Below are 24,599 nucleotides of genomic sequence, written 5' to 3'. Positions count from 1 at the left end.
GGTTTATTTTTGGTTTTGGCTGTATCTTTGCCCATATCCAGGTGTATGGAACAGGGTGTAATTTCGAATCTGGAGTGTCTAGACACAGAATTATACAGTATATCTGCATTGAAGGTGTCATTTTTCCTAATGAGCTTGATGTTTCAGTTGAGCACAAGTTAGGACATAAGATGAAGATTAGCATAACCTTCACAAGCCTTCTCTTTACATGTTGTGTAAGCATGGAGTAGGTTTTTATCAAAACCGTTGTAACGGGTTGTGTTTCACATTATTTTTTTGGCACTGTATTTGTAGACTAGTCTTTTGTAGCAATATTGACAAGTGTTTTTTGTTTAAATACGTGTTAGGAAGTTTGTATCTTCTTGTTCACATAGCTGTCCTAGTGTCCATCCCGCATCTTCTGCTAAGCACTATAGTAGTGCTCTGTCCCTATAAGACTCTCTGTAACGCTGCGTCTTTATGCTTTCCTTTTCACCTTTTGGGGGAATTTTAAAATGAGATTGAGAACCTCAGTGTTGTGTGTTTATCTGCTTCTGCATTCTTCCTACTAGCGCTCCGTGTATTTAGTTTATCAGTGATCCTGCTGTGCTGTTACCCTGGAAGGACTTGCTGATATCGTAAATATTTCATCTTGAGTTAAGATCCCAGTTGTGTCATCTTTAGTAGCATAGAGAGACCTTTCCCCAGAGTGTTGCAGATGCTTAATTTTATATCTGAAAGCAAGGTTTTAAATATGTGTTCACGCCTGCCTTCCTTCTTAGGAAGGAATTTTTGAAAGTTTGAAGATTTGGTCTTTGCCCCCATTAAATTGGAGAGGGGTTTCTGATCCGTGAGACCTACCTGTATGCTGTGTAGAGCCCAACGTTTTGCTGGGTATCGTGAGTTTCTAAATTTGGCTTATTTGAGTAGGAAATGATGCCATTGTCTGAAGGAGCTCTTTTTTACCCTAATATTAGAATATAACCTTTTCCATTGATTTTTCTGTTCTAAGCAGCTGGTGTTTAAAGCCTAGGGAGTCAGGGGGTTGTTTTCCACTCTTAATTATCCAGCAGGTCACTTGATTCAACTTCTATAAGTGTGAACATGCCTCCCAGGTGTTTTGGTGCACTTCTAGGAGTAGTATGCTGCCATCTGACAGTGGCAATGAGTCTCTTGAGAAGAGCACATGAGAGGAAGATAAAGCTAGTATAGCTCCTGACCAGCCCAGGGCTTGTGATTTCAAGGGCCGGGGCTAAATCTCGTGCTGAAGCTAAAGCCTACAGTAAACAGAGCTTATGTCACACGGTTGGAAGTGATGACTGTTGCAAAAAAAGATGTCAAAGGTGTAAAATTTAAAAAGCATCCTTGAGTTTGTTAGAGTTTGTAGAAGAAAGTATTTCTTGCTGAAATTAAAACTTCATTTTGCTTCCTTTTCATTTAAGGCAGCAGTGCTGAACACTTTGCAGTGTGCTGCCTTGGCTAAGAGGTGTTCAGAGATGTTGCTCTCACCCCTCCTTTCACATGGGTGTGTTTGCACATGGGCAGTGCATCCTTGGAGTTACTATGTGTCCGATTAACTGTTTAGAGGAGCACAAAGGAGCTGGTATTTCCTATAAATCCATTTACTTCCTTTCACATGCTGAAATAATCCCTGAATGCTACTTGACTGCACCTGAAGGGCCCTCAGAAGAAAGAAAGGCAGCTAGAAGCATGCTGTGGAAACTATTCTGACAGCGGTGAATTGCTCCCAGGCCTTCTCTTAAGGGTTTTTTTTGATGTGAACTGAGACTAGGGTTGTAGGTTGGAAGAATTCTTCTGCTAGCAACAGCCTGGCCCTGGCCTCTTTGGTTGGCTCCAGCTGCCTTCCCGGTCCCACCAAGAAAAGGCAGGTGGGCACAGCATGGCTGCCTAAACATCCCCCAAGTTCACTGCTCCTTCTTCCCACCAAGTGAATGCTACAGAACTAAAAATTCCTGTGCATCAGCTATGACTAAATCTCAGCGCCTTTATATCTTGCTATCTATTCAATTCTTGACCTGCAAAGATGTCACAGAAAATACCTTTTGAGCTCTAAGTTTTCTTCATAATATAGTAACTTTCTATTAATTTGCCTTACAAAGGTGGGAAACTTTAGACAGCTTCATGCAACACGATGTCCAGGAGTTATGTCGAGTGGTATGTTTTTACTATTTCTTATTGACCTGTGGTGCATAATGTTGTTTCTTGATCTTGTGTATATAGAATATAATTTAGTAACACTCCTAGTAGAAGCACTGATTAATTTAATCAAGACTAATTAAATTAGTCCTCTAAGAGGTAGAGATTTTGCCTTAGCTTATTTTTCTCTTTAAGAATGCACTTGATTGTGGCTCTTCGCGGGTGAATCATTTGTAAAGGATAGGGAAGGTTGAAAATAAATGGAACCTGTGCTAGTGATCCTTGTGTAGCCATGGAGAGAAATGTGGTTTTGAACATGTAAATGCGTTGTTATACCTGTGACGTTTTTCCAAACTGAAAGCAATGTTGCTTAGACCTCTGTGCAGTTTTTAGGGGGAAGAAGATTTAAAGTACTAGAAAGGAGATGCCAGTACAAATAGACTAACATTTCATTTTTATTTAAGTTACATAATGAGTGAAGTAGTCATCTGTGTGTAATGAATAAATTCAAAACCTGCAAGTTTATCCTACATAAAAACTAATTTCTCTTTTAGCTGCTGGATAATGTGGAAAATAAAATGAAAGGCACATGCGTAGAAGGCACTATTCCTAAATTGTTCAGGGGGAAGATGGTGGTATGTATTTAATCTTTTTTGAAATGTATTTATTTAAATTAACTGTTGCTAGTATACATTTGAAATTCTGTGGTTTGTGTTCTTTGTTTACAGTCTTATATCCAATGCAAACATGTAGACTATCGATCTGAGCGAATAGAAGATTATTATGACATCCAGCTAAGTATAAAGGGAAAGAAAAATAGTAAGTGATACATTGTGATATTTGCCAATTGGATACTTTGTATTAAGACACCTTTAGTGCCTGTTGACTTCAAATAGGTTTTGTTTGTGCTGGGCGCTTTGAAATATCCTTGCCTTAATTTCTAAAGGAAGTCTTTGACACCTCATTGTAAACATTTTCTGCAGATGTTTTCCCTTATATTACCTTTTTTCCCTTCTCCCATTTCCCTTCCCTACTCTTTCCTCCCTGGTATCTTTTCATAAAACTATGAATTCTGGGAGTTTTTCTGGTGTCGTAAAAATGCATGCCATGCCATGGTGGTAACAGTAATGTTGTCACAGTAGCTTGTACTTTATGTATGAAGATGAACTTAGAGGAAACGGATTCTTGTTTAGACCTGACCATAGTAATAAGTAAATAAAAAGAATTAACTAATTGGAGCAATGTAACAGTGGGGCCCTGTCATCATTTTACCATGCAAGGCACAAAAAAGGACATTTAAGGACACATAAGAGTCCAGCAAACAGAATCACCTAGCTTGACACTTAACAGTTGGAAAGTGAGAAAGTGATTACAAAATCTGTTGATATTCCTATGTACACCTCTACAGTTTGGTGCATTTCTGGACGTTCTTAAGCGATATAAAACTTTTTTCTTAAATAAAGACAGAAATATTCAAACACAAGGCTCTCATGTCTTAGTATTTTATTTCATTAATGCATTGTTAAGCCACCTGGCTAGACTAAACTTATATTTTTCTTCCTCTTTCTCTGCAATTTCCCTATCTTTTTTTCATGTAGTTTTTGAGTCCTTCATTGACTATGTTGCAGTGGAACAGTTGGATGGTGATAACAAGTACGATGCAGGAGAACATGGTTTGCAGGTATTTTTTTTTAAATATGGTTTTAAAATTTATTTCTCTGTCCTTGATAAAATAACTTAGCAAAGCTATAATAGCTAAAAAATGTTGCAAATCCCGTTCTGAATTGTATCAACTGATTTTGGTGATTTTTCTCCTTAGACAAGCTTTTGTGTAACTCCTCTTAATTGCTGTTAGCTTTCTTGAAATGGAGCTTGGATTTTGAAACAGTTTAATCAGTTTTGCTTTTATACTTGTAAGTGGTTTAGTAACTAGAATGGTAAACATCTCTACCTATCTTGATGCCAAGTGAACCTGAGGAACGTTGAATGTTTGTGTGTGCATGTTTGTGTGTGCCCGTTTCTGAGCTTTTCAGGTGAACATTACAGCACCCCCTGTAGGAAGCTGAAGACTTATTTACCCTTGTTTTATTGAAGCTTGTTTTGCAGCTTCCATCTACCAGTTTTTGTGATTAAAGTTCTATACATTCTTTAGCTGTTCTTAGGGAGGTGCAGCATGGTTGCCAAATACTTGTTGGCAGAATACAATCAACAGGAAATTCTTAATTGATCAAAAATGAAGTGTGTTTTTCCATATTCTGTTTTGATTTTACTTGGGTAGCTTGCTTTTAATGCAGAGAAATGTTCATGTGTGCTTGTATGAATGACCTAGATGTAAATGAACTGAGTTCTTGTTAAGTGTTACTGGAATAACTCACAGGAAGGCAGGCGCAGCTTTGAGACAACTAATGTTTGGAACTGGAAGTTCTTTGGTGCATGTTGTGTTGTCAAGCCTATAAAATACAAGTCCATAGGAAGAGTCTCTGCAGCAAGGAAGTAATTGGAGTTGCTAAAAGTCTTGTAATTTCAGCTCTGTTTCCTTTAAAATATCTAGGAAGCAGAGAAGGGTGTGAAGTTCCTAACATTGCCACCAGTATTACATCTACAACTCATGAGATTTATGTATGATCCTCAGACAGACCAAAACATCAAGATAAATGATAGGTAAGTTTGTTTGTTTTTTTTTTTTTTTGTTGTAGACTTTGGACCTGTTAATGTGTTCTATCTAAAACAATTTGCCAAGATCTTGGTTTTTAATGAACTCTTAAGAGGAAGGGGTGTGCACTGATATGTTAAGAGGTCCCAGAATGTGCACTGATTAAGTATTAGGGTTCTCTGTGACAAATTGAATACTTAAATAATCATTAATAGCTATAGGAAACATATAGCATGTATGCCTTTTAACGCTGTGGAACATATTTTATGCCATGTGCAGAAAACTGGTACATTCTGATAAGCTGCCACAAGAGCGAACAGGGTGAAAAAGTAGTCCTCTGCTTTCCCTCCATCTATTTCCATGCCCACTGCCTGCTAATTTCTCCAGGAGATGCATTGTTGGTTGTAAACTAAATCTGTATTTGCAACAATGTCAGTCTCGCCAAGAAGGTGAGACTGCAGCAGCTGAAAGACACTTCAAAATAATGTTACAGTTCAACGGTATCTGGGCTAGAAAAGCTGTATTTGTGTACTAGAAAATGACAGGGTTTGAGATTTTTCCCTTGACATGGTGAATCCAAAGCAGCACTATTTCAGTTAAGTGCTCTTACCGTTGTTATTGAGGGCATGTTTTTCTTGGGTTCTTCTGAAGATTATTTTTATTCCATATTAAAACAGTATAAAATCTGCCACTGTATGCGATATATCCTGGTGTTGTAACAATAACTTGTTCAATTTTTGTAACTTGCTTTGGGAGTAAGTACTGATGTCCCGCACAATAGTATGTGTCTGTCTTAACTACAAATACAACTGTCTTAATTCTTTTCAAAACTAGGTTTGAGTTTCCTGAACAGTTGCCACTAGATGAATTTTTGCAAAAAACAGATCCTAAAGATCCTGCCAATTACATTCTTCATGCAGTTCTAGTACACAGTGGAGATAACCATGGCGGACATTATGTTGTTTACCTAAATCCAAAGGGGGATGGTAAAGTGAGTATTGAAAAGCACCTAAATGTATGTGTGTTTTGCAAACATAATTAGCAAATCTTTGGATTTTTTGTTCCCTAACAGAAGAGCATGCTGACACACTCACTCCCTCACACAGGGATTTGACTTATCCATGTGGTTCTTAGCTTGACACTTTTCATTTGACGCCTGTTCTAACGTATTTGGGAAACCTCCTTTGCCCTTGTGTCTAGTTATTGCTCTTTAGGGAGGAGCCTGCGTTTGGGGGTATTAAAGAATCATGCTCTCTCATGAGGAGCAGCTTCATCTTTGCTATTGGCTCCTGGAAAAGACTTTGAACTAAGGCAATCCCTTCAGTTGTGTGTGTATGTGGGGGATTTCTACTGCAGTCACGTTTTATCCAGCATTTTTTTATGCTGAAGCAAACATGAATGTTTCAAATGTTTTAGTGACTCAGAAGTTCAATATCTTTGCATGTCCCACTGTTACGTGTTTAGGTGACTTGATTGGGTTGGATGTTTATAGGTCAGGTGCTCCTTCCCTTGAGGTGACTGGTTTTGTGTATACATGACTATAAAAGAAGTCAGATTTTGCTATGCATTTATTGCTGTTTGTCTTTCATTCTTAATTGATTTTATTGTTTTAATTTAAAATTTGCAGTAAATTACTTCAAATGTACAAATAATTACTGTCTTTCTTGTGCATTACTGCTTTTTATTTACAACAGATAAATCAGTTTTTTGAAATTCATATAGAAATATTAGATATTTGAGTAACAGTCCTAAGAAAAAGTTCTTTGAGTAATTATTGAGCTTTTGATATTCAGTGTTAAATGTTCAGATATTTCAGTAAAGGTTTGGTATTTACGGCCTTACACTGAGCGCAAATATCAGGTAGCAGAAATTATACCGAATGAGATGGTTTTTTTTTTGAAATTCGTACTGCTTGAAGAACAGTTTTAGCTACTTCAAAGAGCTGAAAGACATGCCAGAAATAGGATTAATTTATCATTCAAGAACATGTTGTTGTGTGTAGAATTGTATTTATGTAAAATTTTCTTTCTAGTGGTGTAAATTTGATGACGATGTTGTATCAAGATGTACAAAGGAAGAAGCGATTGAACACAATTATGGAGGTCATGACGATGACTTATCTGTACGGCACTGTACAAATGCGTACATGTTGGTTTACATCAGGGAATCCAAATTAAGTATGTATACTCTGCATGTGTTCCAAGTTAGATTTACATACAGGGATTTACAGCGATGTTTTACTTCAGAATTGTTGGCAGTCATCTTCTATAAAGGGATTTCGCTAATTATAGTTGGAACCTATAGATTCTCTGGGATCAGTGAGCTTTTCTGTCACTTTTGGGAAGTATAATGTAATCTAGTGTCACTTGTCTCAGGACAGTTGAGCAAGACTGCGGAGTGCTTCAGCCTTGATAGTTTTATAAGATGATAAAATTAGTGAACTAACTTAAAGTGATGGAAACAAGGTCCAATTGATTATGAATGACAAATTGGGGGGTGGTAAATATTTCTTTTAAATCCTGAAAATAAATATTTAATTCAGAAGTCTGATGCATTTTTCATTGAAGTAGTGCATTTTGGCTTGGGATAGAAAATGCTTCTTTCGCCAAAACATGATGATATCAAACCATGGTTTTAATTAAAAGATAAAAAAATCTGGTGTTGAATTCAAGTCACAGGAAAGTCATATGTGTATAAAGAAAATAGTTTGATGCATATCTTGAAATGACATCACAAAATCTGCTTTGTAGGCGAAGTTTTGCAGCCTGTCACGGACCACGATATTCCTCAACAACTTGTAGAAAGGCTACAAGAAGAGAAGAGGATAGAAGCTCAAAAGAGGAAGGAGAGACAGGAAGCTCACCTCTATATGCAAGTGCAGGTCAGCTTTTGAAACAGATCAAGCTGCAACTACCTTACCATTAAAATTCAGAATGTTAAGTCACCCAAGACAAACCTTCATTTTTCAGTTTTTTGAATTCATGCTTGGAAGTAGCGTTTGAAGTGTAATTACAGGTTTAATGTTTTGAAGTATATTCACACATGCAGTATATCCTAATGAAAGAAGCAATATTGGATGTTAGACTTGTGTTTTCTCTAGAAGTTAGGTGCTCGCAAGCATAAATAGTAAGTTCAGGTGAAAGGAAAAGGACTAAGTTATTTTAAATGGCTGCCCTGCCACTGCACTTTTCTCTCTGTCAGGAATTATTTTCTAAAATTAGAATGTATCTAGCCATAGGCTGTGAGCCTGGACTGCTGCCAAACTGAGCTCATCAAGTAGAAGCAGAAGGAGAGAGTGCTTATATTTGCAATTATCTTTTTGGAAAAGCCAGATGGACTAGATTGTCATGAATTGCCTTAAGGAACCCTGTTTATGGCTTTTTCCAGAGCCCATCTGGCAGAAGAAAATAGAACCCATTTTCCGTTTGCCTCCATGTTTCCTTGCCTCTTCTTTCTGCTGATCCTAAGTAGAGATATCGGTGAAGTTCAGCTTGCTTTGCACTGCATTTACACTAGAGCTGTTTTTGGTGGCGAGACTGGCAGCGTTACACTGTTTGTCTTTCTGTTAACAAAGAATGTATGGGAGTGATGGGAAATAGAGGGAACATTTTAGGCCAGCCTCCTTGTGTTAGAGCAGCAAAATAATTATGTAGCCTTTTTTTAAGTGCCAAGATTGTCAGAGTACGTGTTTCCAAGATTGGGATCTAAGCACAAATGGTTTTTAATTGTTCAGGACTTGTAAGAATTAGTGTATTTTAATTACTTACACTGATTGAACTATCAATCACTATTTTTTAATTTAATTATGATCAGTATGATTTCAAATTGTTCTTCATGAGCACACAGATAGTGTTAGCAGTGTGCCACTGTACTGAGAACCAGTGGCATGGCCTAGTAAAGCATCATGAGAACGTATTATGTAGTGCAGCTGAGTTAGTATGAATAGTAACCTCTAAACGTAATTTTTCAGATAGTGGCAGAGGATCAGTTCTGTGGTCACCAAGGCAATGATATGTATGATGAAGAAAAAGTGAAATACACTGTTTTCAAAGTATTAAAAAACTCCACGCTTACAGAATTTGTTCAGAATCTCTCTCAAACGATGGTAAGTTTTTCTGTAGCTGAATACCTATATGTATTTTTTTATGCTATAGTTTTTTCATAGTCTTTATCTTCTCCACCTATTGGCAGCAGTCATAATTTAGACCTTTAAATATAGAAGATCTGTTTGAGTTTAATAGAACTGTCTTAGCTTTTTTTGTTTCCTGTCAAAATTTTTATTTTATTTCAGGGGTTTCCCCAGGATCAAATCAGATTATGGCCAATGCAAGCTAGAAGTAATGGAACAAAAAGACCTGCAATGTTAGATAATGAAGCAGATGGCAATAAAACGGTAAATATTCATTGATAAGAGGACGTTATCTCTGTGCATTACCTATAATTTTTAGTTCTCTTTAGGAATCTAAGTTTGGGACATTTTTCAGGGTTTTAATTGAACCCATGTTTGTTAAGTTTTGATATGTGAGAAGACTTGAGATATAGTCGACTGGTTTGTACAGGAGGGAGGAGTGTTGTGCATGATTTTTCTTCCATGAAAAAAGCACAATTGTGATTTTTATGTTAGATTTCAAACAGAAATGTCTTTGAATTTTCCATTACTTGGGCAAAAAACTCTGGATTTAATGAAATGCATTGCTTAAAATGTAAAACATTGTGTCTAAATACTGCACAAAACAGTGATTGGTTTCACTGTCCTGTTGCTTCTGAAGTGAAGTAGTTTTCTTGTCACAATAAAGATAGCTGTAGGTATTTAAGTAAAAAAGAGAATAGGTCCATTTTAAATAAAGCTTATAATTAATGTTTCATGGAAACTTATTAGGTGTTATTGTATCTGTCATTGTTTGTCTTAAACTTCATAAACTTCCTGTCATTAATGCAATTAAAAAGTGATTCTCCCACTCACAGAATGTCATAAAGTTCTTGCATCTGACGAAAATGCAGATATTGGATAATATTATGTTCTTCAGAGACTTTTTCTTTTCTTCCGTATCTTTCTACATAGATGATTGAGCTCAGTGACAATGAAAATCCATGGACAATATTTTTGGAAACAGTAGATCCAGAGATGGCTGCTACTGGAGCGACATTACCCAAGTTTGATAAAGATCGTAAGCATATATGCTAAAACTTGAGTAAATACAAAATACTGTATTTTGGGTATATCTCAGAAATTGTGTGCTCTGTGTTTCAGTGGTGATGTTGATGTACCAGTCAAAGTACAGTGCTGAAATTAGTTCTTCTAATGCAGTTTTTTGCTCTTATCTTCGAGTTTAAGACACTTTGCATGTTTTTAGAATCACTTCTATAAAAAGCTGACTTATGAAAATTCAATATGTAAGAATATTTTAAGGGCATGAATCAAATTAGTAAAGTCACATCGTTGGTATTTACAAAAGAAAAGTATCTAGGTGATCCCTTCCCTGCCGTGCCCTTCTCAAATAAGTTTTACTTAAGTCTTGTTTCTTAATTTGTAGATGATGTAATGTTGTTTCTGAAGATGTATGATCCGAAGACTCGGAGTTTGAATTATTGTGGACATATCTACACACCTATATCCTGTAAAATACGTGAGTTCTAAAATTAAAGTTCATTGTTATAATTGAAGTTTTTTAAAGATGAAAGATTGTCTTTTTTTTTTCTTTTCTTTTAATATTTGTTTTATTACTGAAATCAAAGATAGACCATAGAAAGAAATTCTGATTTCTCCCAACACTTTATAGTTTTTTTTTACCCTGTGTTGTGTCAGTGAGACTTTCTGCATTGCCTTAATGCACCATTGGCTGCAAGTTAGGTTTTTTGTTAGAGGTTTCCTGTATTAGCCAGGTGTTCCTGAGCATAAACAGCTGTTTCAGGCGTGCTCTAAAGCTTTGTGATTTGATATGCAGTTTGGGTTTATTCCCTTCTATTCCAAGTTTTTTTTTGTGGAATGTACTTCTGCAGTAGCTTTTAAAATAACTCTGGTTTAACTTCTCGCTGTGATAGTCTGAGACCAGCCTCTCAGACTGAATTTAGCTTGAAACTTGGTTTTTCATATTGTGTCCATTGAAAGATTTCAGCACCTGTCCACTGACTAAAAATACTTGGATTTTGTCATTTTGTTTTGTTGACTTCCCCATGCTTTCTAATTTTGTATTTTAGCTGTCTTAATTTTTTTTTTTTAAAATATATTAAATTCTGTCTTCAGTGAAGGAGGAGTGTGTTATTCCTTCTCTTTGATCTTGGATAGCCTTGCACATGTTTTTGTTGTTGTAGTTCAGATGACGTGGAAGGAAACCTCAAAATTAGTCTCCGGGTTGAATGTCAGTAAGGGAAGGTTCAACCTGGAAGGCTCTCTTTCTTAGGCATTTAAAAAATGTTTATCCAGGGTAGAGAAATAGGTTCTCTTCTTTTGGCATTATGTCTTGTAACAGTTGAAATGCAACACTTCTCACATTCCTTTTGTTTTCCAACAGGTGACTTGCTTCCAGTTATGTGTGAGAGAGCAGGATTTCCACAAGAAACTAACCTTATCCTCTATGAGGTTTGGATTTGATAGACTTGTAACACTTTTGGCTTTTACATTCTAAAACTAAAAGAAGTTTTATTGGTTAAAAAAAGGTTACTCATAAAAATGGTAATTTATAAATTGTAAGGACTCTGTGACCTGTAGCTTTGAAGTCTGCAGTGCTGCAGGAGAGTATCAGCAGACAGTTGTCTTCAAAACACATTTAAAAATAAACATCTAGAAGTGTGAGGCTTTAAAACCAAAAAAATCTGTATACGGCTTTGTGGTGCTAATTCTGTACACATCCTCTGAGTTGCAGTGGGAAAGGAGGTAATGGTGCTAACATTATTGGCCACTGGATTTTCAGTGCACCCCTGAGACAGTGGAGTTGAGAAAGTTTTGCATCTTCTCCTTCCTTCCTGAAGCTTGAAGTTAGCAAACAAAATGCTTCCATCTGCTAGCAGATTTCTACCCAAATACAGAAATAGTAAATCTTTAAGACTGCTATAGTTATTGAGTGCAGAAGGTGCAGATCTTGCCAAGGCAAAATCCTTGCTATAGTAAGATCAAGGAACAGGTATTTTTTTAGTTGTGATTTTTGTTAGTGATAGCGCTGCTCTCTCTGGTGGTTCCAGGGGAGCGCGCGCACACTTCCATGCTGAATAGCAGAACTGCCCAGTACTTCTGCTCTGTGCAAGTCAGGGTTTTCAGAGTTTCAAGTTTGATTCCAGTTTGTGTAGACAGTTGCTTTTATCCCTAGAGGTCAACCTATAAATATGTAATATGTGTATAGGTATTTTATAATATACACATATTTTGTATAGGTTTGGTTTTGTTGGTTTTTGTTTGTTTGGGTTTTTTTTCTTTTTGAAAGACAAGTTAATTGCTGTACTAAAGTTCTGCAGTGTTAATATCAGTGAGCATAATTGGTGTTCTCCAAGCTTGCTGAAGGCTGCATCAGTAGAAAATGAATCTGTGAATTTTGGAAAATTTTCGGTGCTAATAAGGTAATGCTGAGTGATAAAATACTGCTGAAAATCAAGATAAATCGAGTGAGACAATGTAAAAATGAGCAGCCAGCTTTATCAATAACAATTGGATATATCTGGACCTTAGCTAAGATTCCATTTAATTTACGTAAATATATACACATTTGTTTCAGTTGAAAGAAGATACTAATTACTTTTTCTGATGATTTCTTTACTATTCTGACCTTAATTTTGTCTTCTGTTTATTGTGATCTACAATTTTTGTTCTTCGTTGCAGGAAGTTAAACCCAATTTAACGGAAAGGATTCAAGACTATGATGTATCTCTTGATAAAGCTCTTGATGAACTCATGGATGGTGACATCATAGTGTTCCAGAAGTATGTATTTTAAGGGGCCTGCTTATTACTGCAATTAAATCACCTGGTTCACTTTGAAGCAGAACTTTCTGTAACTTAGCATTTTTAACAAGAGCAAAGTGTAATTTTCCAACAGTAGACAAGTTCTCGGCAGTTCTCATTTGTTTATTTAAAGGGGAAATTAAAAAAAAAATTGGTAGTTGTAGTTATCACATGCCACATCATTTAAGGAAAAGAAAGCTTCGTCCTAGTTTAGAAAACTCCTAACGTAAAATAGGTCTTAATATTAACAAAGAGAGTGATTCAGCAACGCGTCCTAGTTCTGCAGCTTTTTCGTGGAGCCACTGTAACTCAGACACTGAAGAGCCTACCAGCATGTCAGATTTTGGGCTCTGTACCATTACCACTGTATGAGGCTCTTGGCTCGGAGCTCCTTTCAGCCTAGAACTAAATAAACTGCTTTCCCTTTTTTCCTTTTACTCATGCTCACAGTAAGTTCTGTATTGGTACATGGTGATGAGATGCTCCCAATTTGCCTGAGCGTATGCTTCTCATAGGTATACTGATGCTTCAGCTGGAGTTTTCTCCAAGGCAACAGGAGAACTCCTGCATCTTGCATCCATTAACGGGATCTTTCATAAGCTTATCAGGGCTATAAATCAGCATTTCTATGCTCTCACTCCTGATGGTCACACCCAACTGTGTTGCTCTGTTTCTCTCCATGGGCTGACAGTGGGTGGAAGCCAGCTAGTCTATCTTCAGCACTCTTACCCCTGATTATGTGAGATGAATGTATTTCTCATGTCATGCCTTGGAGGTCGCATTCCCTGTTGACCCAGTTGGTGTTATGCACCTTTGGCTGGCTGCTGACTCCTGGGTAAGTGCACAGCTTGTACCCTGGTGCTATTTCTCCGCTGAGAAGATAGGGGTACCAGTCAGTAGTGACGCAAACCAGCGGCTGTGCCAACTGGTTTTTCCTTCTGTGGTTAAAGGAGCGCTGTTACAGATCTGGCCTTTGTGCAAAGCAGTTAATACAGAGTATGTGGAAAGCTGTGGCAGTATTAATACAGACACACAGTGATGTGCCTGGGTGGGAGGGAGGGACGACGACTGCTAGAATGTCACTGGGAAATGACTGGAAGCAGAGTGTTGCCAGATTGCCAAATGAGCAAGCACAGTGTGTGAGGGCATCTGTCCATGCTCTGAGAGAAGTACTCAGGGGTGTACTCCTGACTGCATTAGGTCTCACTGTGTACGAGTGGTGGCTCTTTTAAAAGGTTTCTAAACTTTATTTCTGTATCTCTCAACTGTCAGTGACTTCTGTAGAACATGTTTTTAAAATCCCTGACTGTTTGTATGTACGTGTAACGATGTGATATGTAATGGTATTATCATTTGTTTGCTCTCATAGGGATGACCCAGAAAATGATAGCACTGAACTACCAACAGCGAAGGAATACTTCAGAGACCTCTATCATCGTGTGGATGTCATTTTCTGTGATAAAACCATCCCCAATGACCCAGGCTTTGTTGTTACTTTATCCAATAGGATGAATTACTTTCAGGCATGTGTCCTATTTGTTTCTCTGCTTTTGTTTCCTTCTTCTGAAAGTACCTTTTGTGTTGGTTCTCGAGCACATTAGATGTATTTTCAGAAAAATTGGGGCCTGTAGGAAAGCTGAGGGAGGGGCTGTTTATCAGAGAGTGCAGAGATAGGATGAGGGTAATGGTTTTGAGCTAGAAGAGGGGAGATTTAGATTGGATACTACAAGTTCATTTTTTCCTGTGTGGGTGGTGAGGCACTGGAACAGGTCATTCAGAGAAGTAGTAGGTGCCCCATCCTTGGAGGTGTTCAAGGCCAAAGTTGGATGAGGCTTTGAGCAACTGGATCCAGTGGAAGGTGTTCCTGCCCATGGCAGGGGGGGGTAAAACCAGACTATCTTTAAGGTCCCTTCCGACCCAAAGCAGTCTATGATTAGGAGAGTAGATCTGTTTGTGTACACTTTTTGCACTGAGGTAATAAAAAAATTAAAGAAGCCATTAATTCTTGTGAGAAGCAAATGCTCTAAAAAACCTCAATTTTATTAATAATGAGTTATTTGACAGAAGGATTCTTTACGCCTTTCTGCTCTGTCAAGGAAATATTGTAACGAAATTATGTGTTTGCTTTCTAAGTGACATAAAACTTGCTCAACTTATTTAACTGTCGAAAGAAAAATGCCTTGGGAATCTAGTGATACCTGTTTTGTGCTTGTAATAATCACCAACAATACTCATTTTGTAGAGCAAACTATTGTTTTCTTCACACAATGTGCTTTAATGCTGATTAGCACTGACAGGCCAAACCTGTTGTGTTCATAACACGTGACCAAGGCGTCAGAAGAGGAAAACTGTGGACAACAAAACTTTTGAAAAAAAATTAAAATAAATTTAGGCTGATCTGTTAGAGCCTGAGGAGATTTAGCTCCCTGTGGTTCTCTGGCAGTTGCTTTTGTCAGTGTCAAAAAGATCACTTAAAAGCAAGCAAGTTTTTCTGTCACCAAAAGCAGGAACTTTGAGCACCCGCGCACAAAGGGAAGTCAGATGACTTCTGCTACTCTTTTCTCATCATCTGCTTTTTGGCGGCTTGCTTCTTCATACTTTATTTTTCCTTGAAGAGCAATTTCATTATAGCTTATTTTGGTAAGGGAAAAAATGGGCGAAGGATCCCTGTGCTTTTTGTGAGGCAGTGACATGAAATACACTGATGGGAATAATGTGGTGGTATTACCCAGCAAGATAACTTCCTTGGAGTGAATTCAAGAACAGTGGGACTTTGCAAAGAGCACATCCTGCTTGTTTCCCCAATGACAGTATATATACATTTTTGGGGGGGGCGGGAGAAAGCAAACAGAAGAGGGGTAGAGCTATTGTAGAATTTTGCCTCTTGGTGACAGTGATTTATTGTAATAAAACAGACACTTCCCTCATTTTATTTCCTAGTGTAACTTATTCCATGTCAGCCATTCGAAAGCTAAAGTTACTAGTTTATTCTGCATTCGGGGAGTAGACATAGTGGGTCTGTCTTAGAATTTTGGTAGCATAATGGTCTTGACATGTAATGAATGAGTGTGGTTGTAGAGCAATGTCGTAACAATCTGAAATAATTCAGAACTTGCAAAAAAATTGATTTGCAGGTTGCAAAGACAGTTGCGCAAAGACTCAATACGGATCCAATGCTACTACAGTTTTTCAAGTCCCAAGGGTAAGATTAATTTCCTTAGTGTTCTGTGTCTAAACTAGTCTTTAGCATACTTAGCCCAAATATAGGTAGCAGTTTCCAGTTCGTAAGCTATTTCTTTATCAGTAAAATGTTAGTGTTCTGACATGCACAGGAAGCTGCGTAGACAGCTTGGAGTACTGCACTGGCTGGCTCTAGATCCTCAAAGCATTACATGTTTTAGAAGAGTTCTAGTATATGCTATCAAAAAAAGATGCCTTCTAAAGAATTACTGTTTAAATTTCTAAAATCATTAGTTACTTCAAAGCTTTACTCTGTAGGACAAATTACTAAGCTAATGCAAGTGCTGTTTCAGTGAATTCAGATTTCTAGAATGGAGGAGAGCAGAAACAAGTGCATGTAAAATTAGAGGATTGTTCTCGTTTCACAAGTTTAAATGCAGGAGTTACTTCACTGATATTTCTTTCTCCCTACTCCCCCAAAATCTGCAAATGAGGTTTTACAAAGATGAAAATGATGATCTAACGAGTTCAGAGCTGCTGTTTCTGGCTCGAGTAGTGTTCTTGGACACAGTTCTGTAAATCTGGATTTAAATCTGTATAAAACAATAGCAGAAAGCAGTATACTAGAAGCTGTATGTATATGCTGTAAAAATAGTGCACATACAGAAATTACATTGTCTTTTTGTATTCATGTAAATGTAGATTGCTCTGTATTAACCTGTAGGTATTTCCCCTCATCATCAATGAGTATGTCATAATTTGAGTAGCTCTTTGTAGTTTACAGTGCTTTGTAGTTTACAGTGTAGTTTACACTCTGGAAATTGCAGTGTCATGTGGCTCCACAAATTAACCTTTCATGATATGAGGCATGTGCTGCTACACCAGTAATTTCAGAAGAGCATTGGTCTGCCGCCCTGCGGCATTGAATGTGAGCTTGTAAACATCCCAGGGGGTTAACATGCACAATAAATGGTATTTCTGCTCCCACAGACTCACCTGTTTTTAAAAATGACTAAAGCTTTGACTATACTGGTGCTTAGGCTCTGCTTGCATTATATGAAACCAGAAGCTAGAAATAAAAATGTACTCAGTATTTCAACGTACTGAGCAGTGATGGATTGTAAAGAGATATTTATGTTGTTCTTATCCTTTCTGTAGTTATAGGGATGGCCCTGGTAATCCTCTTAGACATAATTATGAAGGTACTTTAAGAGATCTTCTGCAGTTCTTCAAGCCTAGGCAACCTAAAAAACTTTACTATCAACAGGTAAGAGTCTTTTGTTTTTACTGATGTTAATTAAAAAACAATTCTGCCCTGTACAAAGTTTGCCTAAAGTGTGTTTCTTTTCTTCTTAAGCTCAAAATGAAAATAACTGATTTTGAAAACAGAAGAAGTTTTAAATGCATATGGCTAAATAGCCAGTTTAGGGAAGAGGTGAGTGAGGCTGGCTCTTACATGCTTGCTGTTGTTTCTGTGTTAATGCTGGTATGACTGCGATTGTGGTTCACACACTCTGATGTCCTTAAATAACACAAAACTAGAACAATTTTTTTTGTATAAACCCACCAAACAAATAACAAAACACAACCAAACCACCAAAAGTCCCAAAAAATAAATAAAAGAATTGTTTCAGTTCTTACTAAAAATCTTCAAGGTAACACTGGTGTTCACCTTGGCAATTGTTATCTTTTAAAGATAAATTTTTGATGAAGAGAAGAATCCTTTGTAATTTGTGCTCTAATATGGTTGTTTATGTTTTCAGATTTTTCTGATGCTTTTTCTGTTTCACATTCCATAGGAAATAACAGTATATCCAGATAAGCATGGGTGTGTGCGGGACCTGTTAGAAGAATGTAAAAAAGTTGTAGAACTCTCTGAAAAAGGTTCAGGGAAATTAAGGTAAAGCTGGAATATTTGCATTTCTTTTATGCAATCATGTGGACTTTATGCAGGAGAGTACCTGTAGAATTTAAAGTACCATGGGAACCATTGTTATCAAATGAGGTCTGATACTATGTTAAAAGTAAAAATGCTTGCAGATTCACATTAAGAGAGTTCTTATTAACTACAAATATAAATTGTGTATCATTATTTATTTCGTATATCATAAAGATCATAAATTTCATCACTTGCATTTGTTAACCCACAATTTAGTAATTGTTTCCAATTCAAGTGTTTCTTGCTGTTCACTTCTTGAGAGTTAAAAGTCTTGCAGTTGCACATACTAGCTAGTTCTGCCATTAGCCAAAAAGTAATTTGATCTCTGGTAAGTTTACAGCTTAATTTTTACTGAAGACTGAATTTCAAGTTTTACAACTACAATAGTAGCTTCTGCATTGATTAATTTTTAAAAAATTTTTATGTAATGCTTTTCCTGTTTGTTTATTTTTAAGGCTGCTAGAAATTGTAAGTTACAAAATAATCGGTGTCCATCAGGAAGATGAGCTGTTAGAGTGTTTGTCACCTGCAACAAGTCGAACGTTTCGAATAGAGGTAAATATTGCTTTCTTAAAGAAACTTTAAAATTTGACTATGAGAGAAAGGACTCTCAGGTGGTAATACTTCTCCTGAATTCTGATTTCCAAATACTGTAATACTTGGAACAAGTCAGATTATTTTATCATATATATGTATTTTTAAAGATAATACTTAGAAAATTTTTCCTTTGTTCAGTCTACCTCCCCATAATGATTTCATTCTTTAATTTTTTTATGTATGTTTATTATAACAGTACACAAAGATTTTGCAAGGGCTCGTCTGTAGGTTATTTACTGCCTTAGCAGTAATTCCAGTGTTTGTTTGAGGGCTCAGGATATAAATGAAGCCACTTTCATACTCTAAACTAAAGTATTCTAGAAGACTTTTTTTCCTTTTTCTGATAAGTTTGAGCTTCTTGAGCCAAATTCTAATACTCGCGTCATTTTTCTAAACCTTTCATCGTTCAAATCTGTTGACTTGCCTAAAAGATCAGAAATTTAAAAAAACAATTGCCAATGTAAACTGTAGTGAGGAGACAAGAAGAGGTCTGTGGTAGGGCTAGCAGCTACTACTACAGCTCGTAGAAGATTTGATGTCAAAAAAAGCCATTTTGGGAAGCCAGGAGAGTAGGGGAAGCTGAAGTGCTTTCATGCCAGGGATGAGTGAGTAACTCTTGTAAAAAGACTGTCGAACTGCATGATTCTTTTAATTATTTCTTAAATAGACTTGTTTAACGGCACTGACAGTATTCAATTACGCTTTTAGTTACTGAATTTACTTTTTGGGGATGTTTTAGCTGATTGCAGTTATAATTTTATGTCCGGATCTAGGAAATACCTCTGGACCAGGTAGATATAGATAAAGAAAATGAGATGCTAATCACAGTGGCACATTTCCACAAAGAGGTTTTTGGGACATTTGGAATTCCTTTCTTGCTGAGGATACACCAGGTACAGTATGCCTCCCTTTTTCTTGGATTGATGATGTTTTCTTAAAGTACTGTCAAAGAAATCTATTAATATGAAAAATGCGTAGGAATATATTGCTTCTGTATAAATGGTTTGCTCCACATATGCCTTTTTTACAGTTAAATTATTTACCATCTGAGATCAATTTTGCGTGTAGGGATTGTTTAGGCGTTCATCATCAGCCAGGGACTTGTATTCTAGCTTTGATAGCATTTCCACCTCCCTCGGCTTGCTGCACAACCCCCTTCCCCCCAAACTTAGAACCTGATTTCTAACACCACTTTAGTAGCTGTAATGCAAGCTTGTTGCCACACCTGGCGAGGCCACTGCTGCTTGGCTTCTTACTGAGACACATGATTATGAAAAATGAGTTTGCTTCCCTCAACATTGTCTAACGTGACTTTACACTTCATAACTTCTGTAATTTGATGTGCTTTATCTTCTAGGGCTGGAAGCTACACGAGAGTGAAAGCTAATTTTGAAAACTTAATTTAAATTCTTAAGTTTTTATGCGGTGCAGCTGAAAGTCACACTGATTCTTTTAATATGAAAGTGTATTTCTGGGGGCAGTTACCAATTTGCTTCTCAGCTTTTTGTGGTTCATATATTTTAGTTTGCCTGAAACTTTGGTACTTTTCTAATAGTTTTTGAATGAAGAATATATCCACCTCTCTGCATTCCATAGAATTTTACTATATTTCCGTATTTCTGATCAATGTAGAGTAAAACCTGGATGCTGAGCAGAAGCATCACAGGTTTTAAAAAGTAATATGCTTAGAAAGGATATGTAATTTTTTTCCTAATTTTCTATTTTACTGCTAATTTTTAACTTTGTTTCTGAGTTGCACATATCAGTAGCAGTGCTTGGTTGATTTGTGGGACACTTTGCAAAATGATGAATCAATAAGACTTAAAATCGTTGAATTTATAGCAAGTTGTATGTTGTTATTCCATATTGTAGTGGATTATATTGACACGTGTAATTTTGACACTGAGAAATTAAGGCAGTGTATGTTGGTGAAGCTTGGAGCAGGAAATGTTAACAACGTTCACTTTTTTCCCTTGGATTGTTTTGACATTAAAAATCTTGTAATTATTAGGGTGAACACTTCAGAGAGGTTATGAAGCGGATTCAGACAATGCTGGACATACAAGAAAAAGAGTTTGAAAAGGTAATGGCGAATTGGGAGAGTTTTTATTGCTGATTGTAGACCCTAAGTGAGTTTATTTGGAACACCACAGATTTGGCATAAGTGGAGCTTTCAGTACATAGAAGAGTTGCTTGATTTAAATAATGCTTTTTCTGAAGATAACTGAGTGGGATGTGTAGGAGTGGTATTTCTGTCCTGCATCAAAAGATACTTGGCAAAAATGTTAAAGTAACCTAGAAAAGTTTAGACAGTGTGTAGGACCTCTAGAGGCCACCAACTTCAGGTCACTGCTCAGAGCAGAACTAGCTTGAGGTAAAGTCTGGTTGTTCAGGATTTTACCTAGTGACAATTTGAAAACTCCCAAGGATGGGAATTCTGCCACATTCTGGACACTGTATTTTAGAACATCACTGCTGTCGTGCTTTTTAAAAAGAGTCTGCTTCTGTACAACACCCTCAGTGGTGGAAGACAAGGTGCTCTTGTTAGCTTTTTTTTTTCCTCTGGGCTAAACAAACCCATTTTCCTTAGCTTCTTGCATGCCTTGGGCTCCAGCCCACTCTTGGACTTGCTGCAGTTTGCTGCTATCTCTTTTTCCCCTGGAGGGCCTGAACCTGGACACTGTACTCCAGATACAGGTTCATAATTTCTGAAGCATTCGTTTTATCCCATTATCTCGGTTGCTGATGAAGATTTTAAGCAGGATTTGCCTTTATCAACCCATGAAGAATAGTGCTTACAACCAGCTGCGAGTTAGACTATGAGATTAGACTTGAAGCCTTCATTTCAATGCAATATCTTACTAGTTGGGTTTTTTTTTCCCCTTTCCATAGTTTAAATTTGCAATTGTAATGATGGGCCGACACCAGTATCTCAATGAAGATGAGTATGAAGTGAACTTGAAAGATTTTGAGCCCCAACCTGGTGAGTTGTTAAGATAACATGACTCTTCTTTTGACCTGCTGAAGTTGCTTTGCAAGTTATTCTGTGATTATCCTTTGTTTCAAAACCCAGAGAAAGTTAGACCTCCATTATTATTGACTGCTTTGCTGGAAGCAAGGAAAATATCCTCTTGTTGTGGTATGTTAAACAACCAGATTCCTGGCTCCTGGCTGTGACTATGAAGGGACTTGCCAAAACTTGGAATGCCTGTATCTGCCCGAGCCATCGGGGAGCAGAGCAGTGGGTCGCTGGAGGGACTGCTTTTTCTGCACTAGTTGTGAGGGGTCTCTGGATGATGAGCTCAGAGCTGGACGTTTCTCCACAGACAAACTCTCTTGTGTGCTCAGAGCAGACAGAGTCCTGATTTTATTCTGAGAGTCATCTTTCTGAGGGCACAGAGGGGAAGGCAATAGTCTGAAACGAACTGTCAGGCTTTGTGAGAAGAGGAGAAGCCAATATTGTCAAACAGTGCAAAAGACTAACCTAACTAGGTCAAAAGTGCTGAACATGGCAGAAATTAGAAAAGGGAGAACTTGAACTGTTTCTAGTAGTTGTAGAGAACGTAAGATTAAGGGGTTTTAATGTGAGAGTTCACAGGAAGTTCCCCCTTTGATATAACACACTTTGACAGAATTCATTCCCCCCTGAAATTCTCCTGTGAGGTGATAATGTGATGCTCTAATGCCTTCTTATCAAGGTTGTATTTTAACATGTGGGACTCAGTGTTTCTACAGATACCAAATTTTATCACATGCAGGACTGCTTGAACCAGAGCTTTGCAATTCTCTAAGTTGATTGATGCAGCTGCTGTCAATAGCATCTTGCTTTTACAGAGGTGCATTCTAGCAGTGATTATGCTGGCACTAATGGTGTAGGACTTCATTTCTTTCTTTAAAGGACATCCAGGTGTTCTCTGCAAGATTGTCAGGTCTCAGTTTATTTTTGGTATTGACCATTGCATCAAATGAAAAGAAATAATAATTTTGATTGAAGAAAGTATATCCAGAAATGCAGATGCAGGCAACCAAAAAAGGTCAAGTGTTTTATGCTTTAGTGGTTGCAGTTGGTGGCTTTGAATGTAAGTGTGCTTTTCTCGCTGGGGGGCTATTTAGTTTCTGCCTTTATCATTTCACTTCAAAGAACATTTGATGCTCTGCATTGAAGACATCTTAAAAGAGAATTTCTCCTATGTGCAAGAAGTGTGTGGACTGTTGTTTTTCATGAAAATTAGTGGTAGATAAAACCATGTTGGGTTGAACAAGTGGAAAAAAAATACCTGTGTTTTCTTTACAATCTAAATAGGACTAGATTTTTTTTTCCTCAGAAGACAAAGAGGTCAGTTCCATGACTTCTTAATTAACTGATTATTTGCATTTTACATGAATTTAACAGATACTCTTATCACCTCGTTTACATGGCAGTAGCTTAATACAGGAGAGAATTTGTATTATGGCAAATCCTATAGGTTGTCATACTTAATGATGGATGTGTTCCTGTTTCAGAGGCTCAGCACTTTTGTGAAGGCTGGTACTTCAATGTGCCTGAAGTCATAAATTATGCCAGTAGTTTTCTTGTTTTAGCGTACATTTCACTGCCATAAACAACTGTGAGAAAAAACAGCTACCTGATCCAGAAACAGCTGCAAAATGTATTATTGGTAGGAAAGCAGTGGTCAGAAAAGCCACCCTCCTGGCTGTGGGCTCTGCAGTCCTCTTTCGTACCATGTGATTCCTAACGAACTGTGAACAGGGCACACAGAGGTAGTTTGTGTAAAGGAAACTGCAATTTAGTCTTAAAATTTCATCATTTTTTTTTCTCTTTTTCTTTTCTAGGCAACATGTCTCATCCAAGGCCATGGCTAGGGCTTGACCATTTCAATAAAGCCCCAAAGAGAAGTCGCTACACTTACCTTGAAAAAGCTATTAAAATCCATAACTGACTTACTTAACCAGATTATCAAGGCAAGGGACAAAAATCAGTGTGTGTGTGCACCTTTTTAACAACTGTAGAACTTTGGTACACGTGCACTATATCTGAAGTCTTCAGCAAGAGGATTTGCTGCTGATGTTAATTTTATTTTGTTGAGGCTGTTCAGTTTGGCTTCTCTGTATCTATTGACTGCCCTTTTTGAGCAAAATGAAGGTGTTTTTATAAAGCTTGGATGCCAATGAGAGTTATTTTATGGTAAACGTAATGCAAGGCAATTGTCAGCATAATGAGGGAAGAGTTTAGTAGAACAGTTGACATTGGCAAAATATTTGTCTGTAGTACGTTTATAGATGGCATAAGCTGGCTGGCTGCCCTTCCTGGTGTGGTATTCACCATCACTGCAGCTAGTAAGTCTTATGTTTAGATTCACATCAGATTTATTTCCTTCAGTTATACTTTAAATGACATTTTTGTGCATTTGTAAATGCAAAAAAACTCACATCATCAATAAATAGCAATCTCTACTTCTTTGTGTACATTGTTGGCACTTATTCGGGATTTTTGTCTCCTCCAGCTGCATAGGATCTTTTTTAATAACCTAGTTTTCGTTTGATTTAGTCACTACTTTGCATCCCGTTTTGCCAAGTGGATGCCCTGAGTCCTAAAAAGAGATACTTGGGTCTTTTTGTTAAATTTTCAACCATGGATAAATACCGTTGTGATTTATTACAACCATCTTCTGGCTAATAGAATGACACTCAAAAGTTGGCAGAAGCAAGTGAAAGGATTATAAATATCATTAATTTAGTTACCATGGGAAGAGATGGGGGAACCACAAGAAATAGCCTTTTAGCACAGAGGGCATGCTCACTAGTGTTTAGTAAGCTGTTGACTTTGTATAAAAAAGGAGGAAAAAAAAGAAAAAAAAAGAAGAAAAAATGAATTTGTATATTTAATGAATGAACATGTACAATTTAACACTTGGAGGTTAATTTTGTTGGGTGAGTCTGCAAGTGAATTTCACTGATGTTGATATTCATTGTGTGTAGTTTTATTTCAGTCCCCAGACTGCTTCCTTTTCTTTTGGAGCTAATGCCAGCCGCGTGTCTAGTTTTGAGTGCAGTAAAGATAGAATCAGCGATTCACACTTAATTTTACATTCTTTTCCAGTATTTTATTTTGTTTCTGTAGCCGCAGTGTACAACAACTCTTCCTGTATATTGCCTTTTTTT

At 37.1% G+C, this 24,599-nt stretch overlaps 1 protein-coding gene across 1 annotated transcript in view; it reads left to right on the top strand.

The window, feature by feature from the left end:
• USP7 (ubiquitin specific peptidase 7) overlaps positions 1-24,261 on the top strand; it is a 68,339-nt gene extending 44,078 nt beyond the window's left edge. Inside the window, exons 8-31 of the mRNA XM_054080409.1 lie at positions 2,100-2,154; positions 2,691-2,771; positions 2,865-2,955; positions 3,735-3,817; positions 4,688-4,797; positions 5,624-5,780; positions 6,822-6,966; positions 7,540-7,670; positions 8,760-8,894; positions 9,081-9,182; positions 9,852-9,957; positions 10,324-10,416; positions 11,302-11,369; positions 12,600-12,700; positions 14,091-14,244; positions 15,856-15,923; positions 17,060-17,168; positions 17,259-17,336; positions 17,701-17,801; positions 18,296-18,395; positions 19,211-19,330; positions 20,449-20,520; positions 21,330-21,420; positions 23,271-24,261. Coding sequence (XP_053936384.1) covers positions 2,100-2,154; positions 2,691-2,771; positions 2,865-2,955; positions 3,735-3,817; positions 4,688-4,797; positions 5,624-5,780; positions 6,822-6,966; positions 7,540-7,670; positions 8,760-8,894; positions 9,081-9,182; positions 9,852-9,957; positions 10,324-10,416; positions 11,302-11,369; positions 12,600-12,700; positions 14,091-14,244; positions 15,856-15,923; positions 17,060-17,168; positions 17,259-17,336; positions 17,701-17,801; positions 18,296-18,395; positions 19,211-19,330; positions 20,449-20,520; positions 21,330-21,420; positions 23,271-23,377 — 2,458 coding nt within the window. The 3' untranslated portion in view covers positions 23,378-24,261. The remainder of the gene's footprint in view (positions 1-2,099; positions 2,155-2,690; positions 2,772-2,864; positions 2,956-3,734; positions 3,818-4,687; positions 4,798-5,623; positions 5,781-6,821; positions 6,967-7,539; positions 7,671-8,759; positions 8,895-9,080; positions 9,183-9,851; positions 9,958-10,323; positions 10,417-11,301; positions 11,370-12,599; positions 12,701-14,090; positions 14,245-15,855; positions 15,924-17,059; positions 17,169-17,258; positions 17,337-17,700; positions 17,802-18,295; positions 18,396-19,210; positions 19,331-20,448; positions 20,521-21,329; positions 21,421-23,270) is intronic.
• The last annotated feature ends 338 nt before the right edge of the window (positions 24,262-24,599 follow it).

The sequence above is a fragment of the Cuculus canorus genome, chromosome 15 (assembly GCF_017976375.1).
Source record: "Cuculus canorus isolate bCucCan1 chromosome 15, bCucCan1.pri, whole genome shotgun sequence".
NCBI lineage: Eukaryota > Metazoa > Chordata > Aves > Cuculiformes > Cuculidae > Cuculus > Cuculus canorus.
The sequence above is the reverse complement of the archived record's forward strand: the minus strand, read 5'-3'. Positions and strand labels throughout refer to the sequence as shown.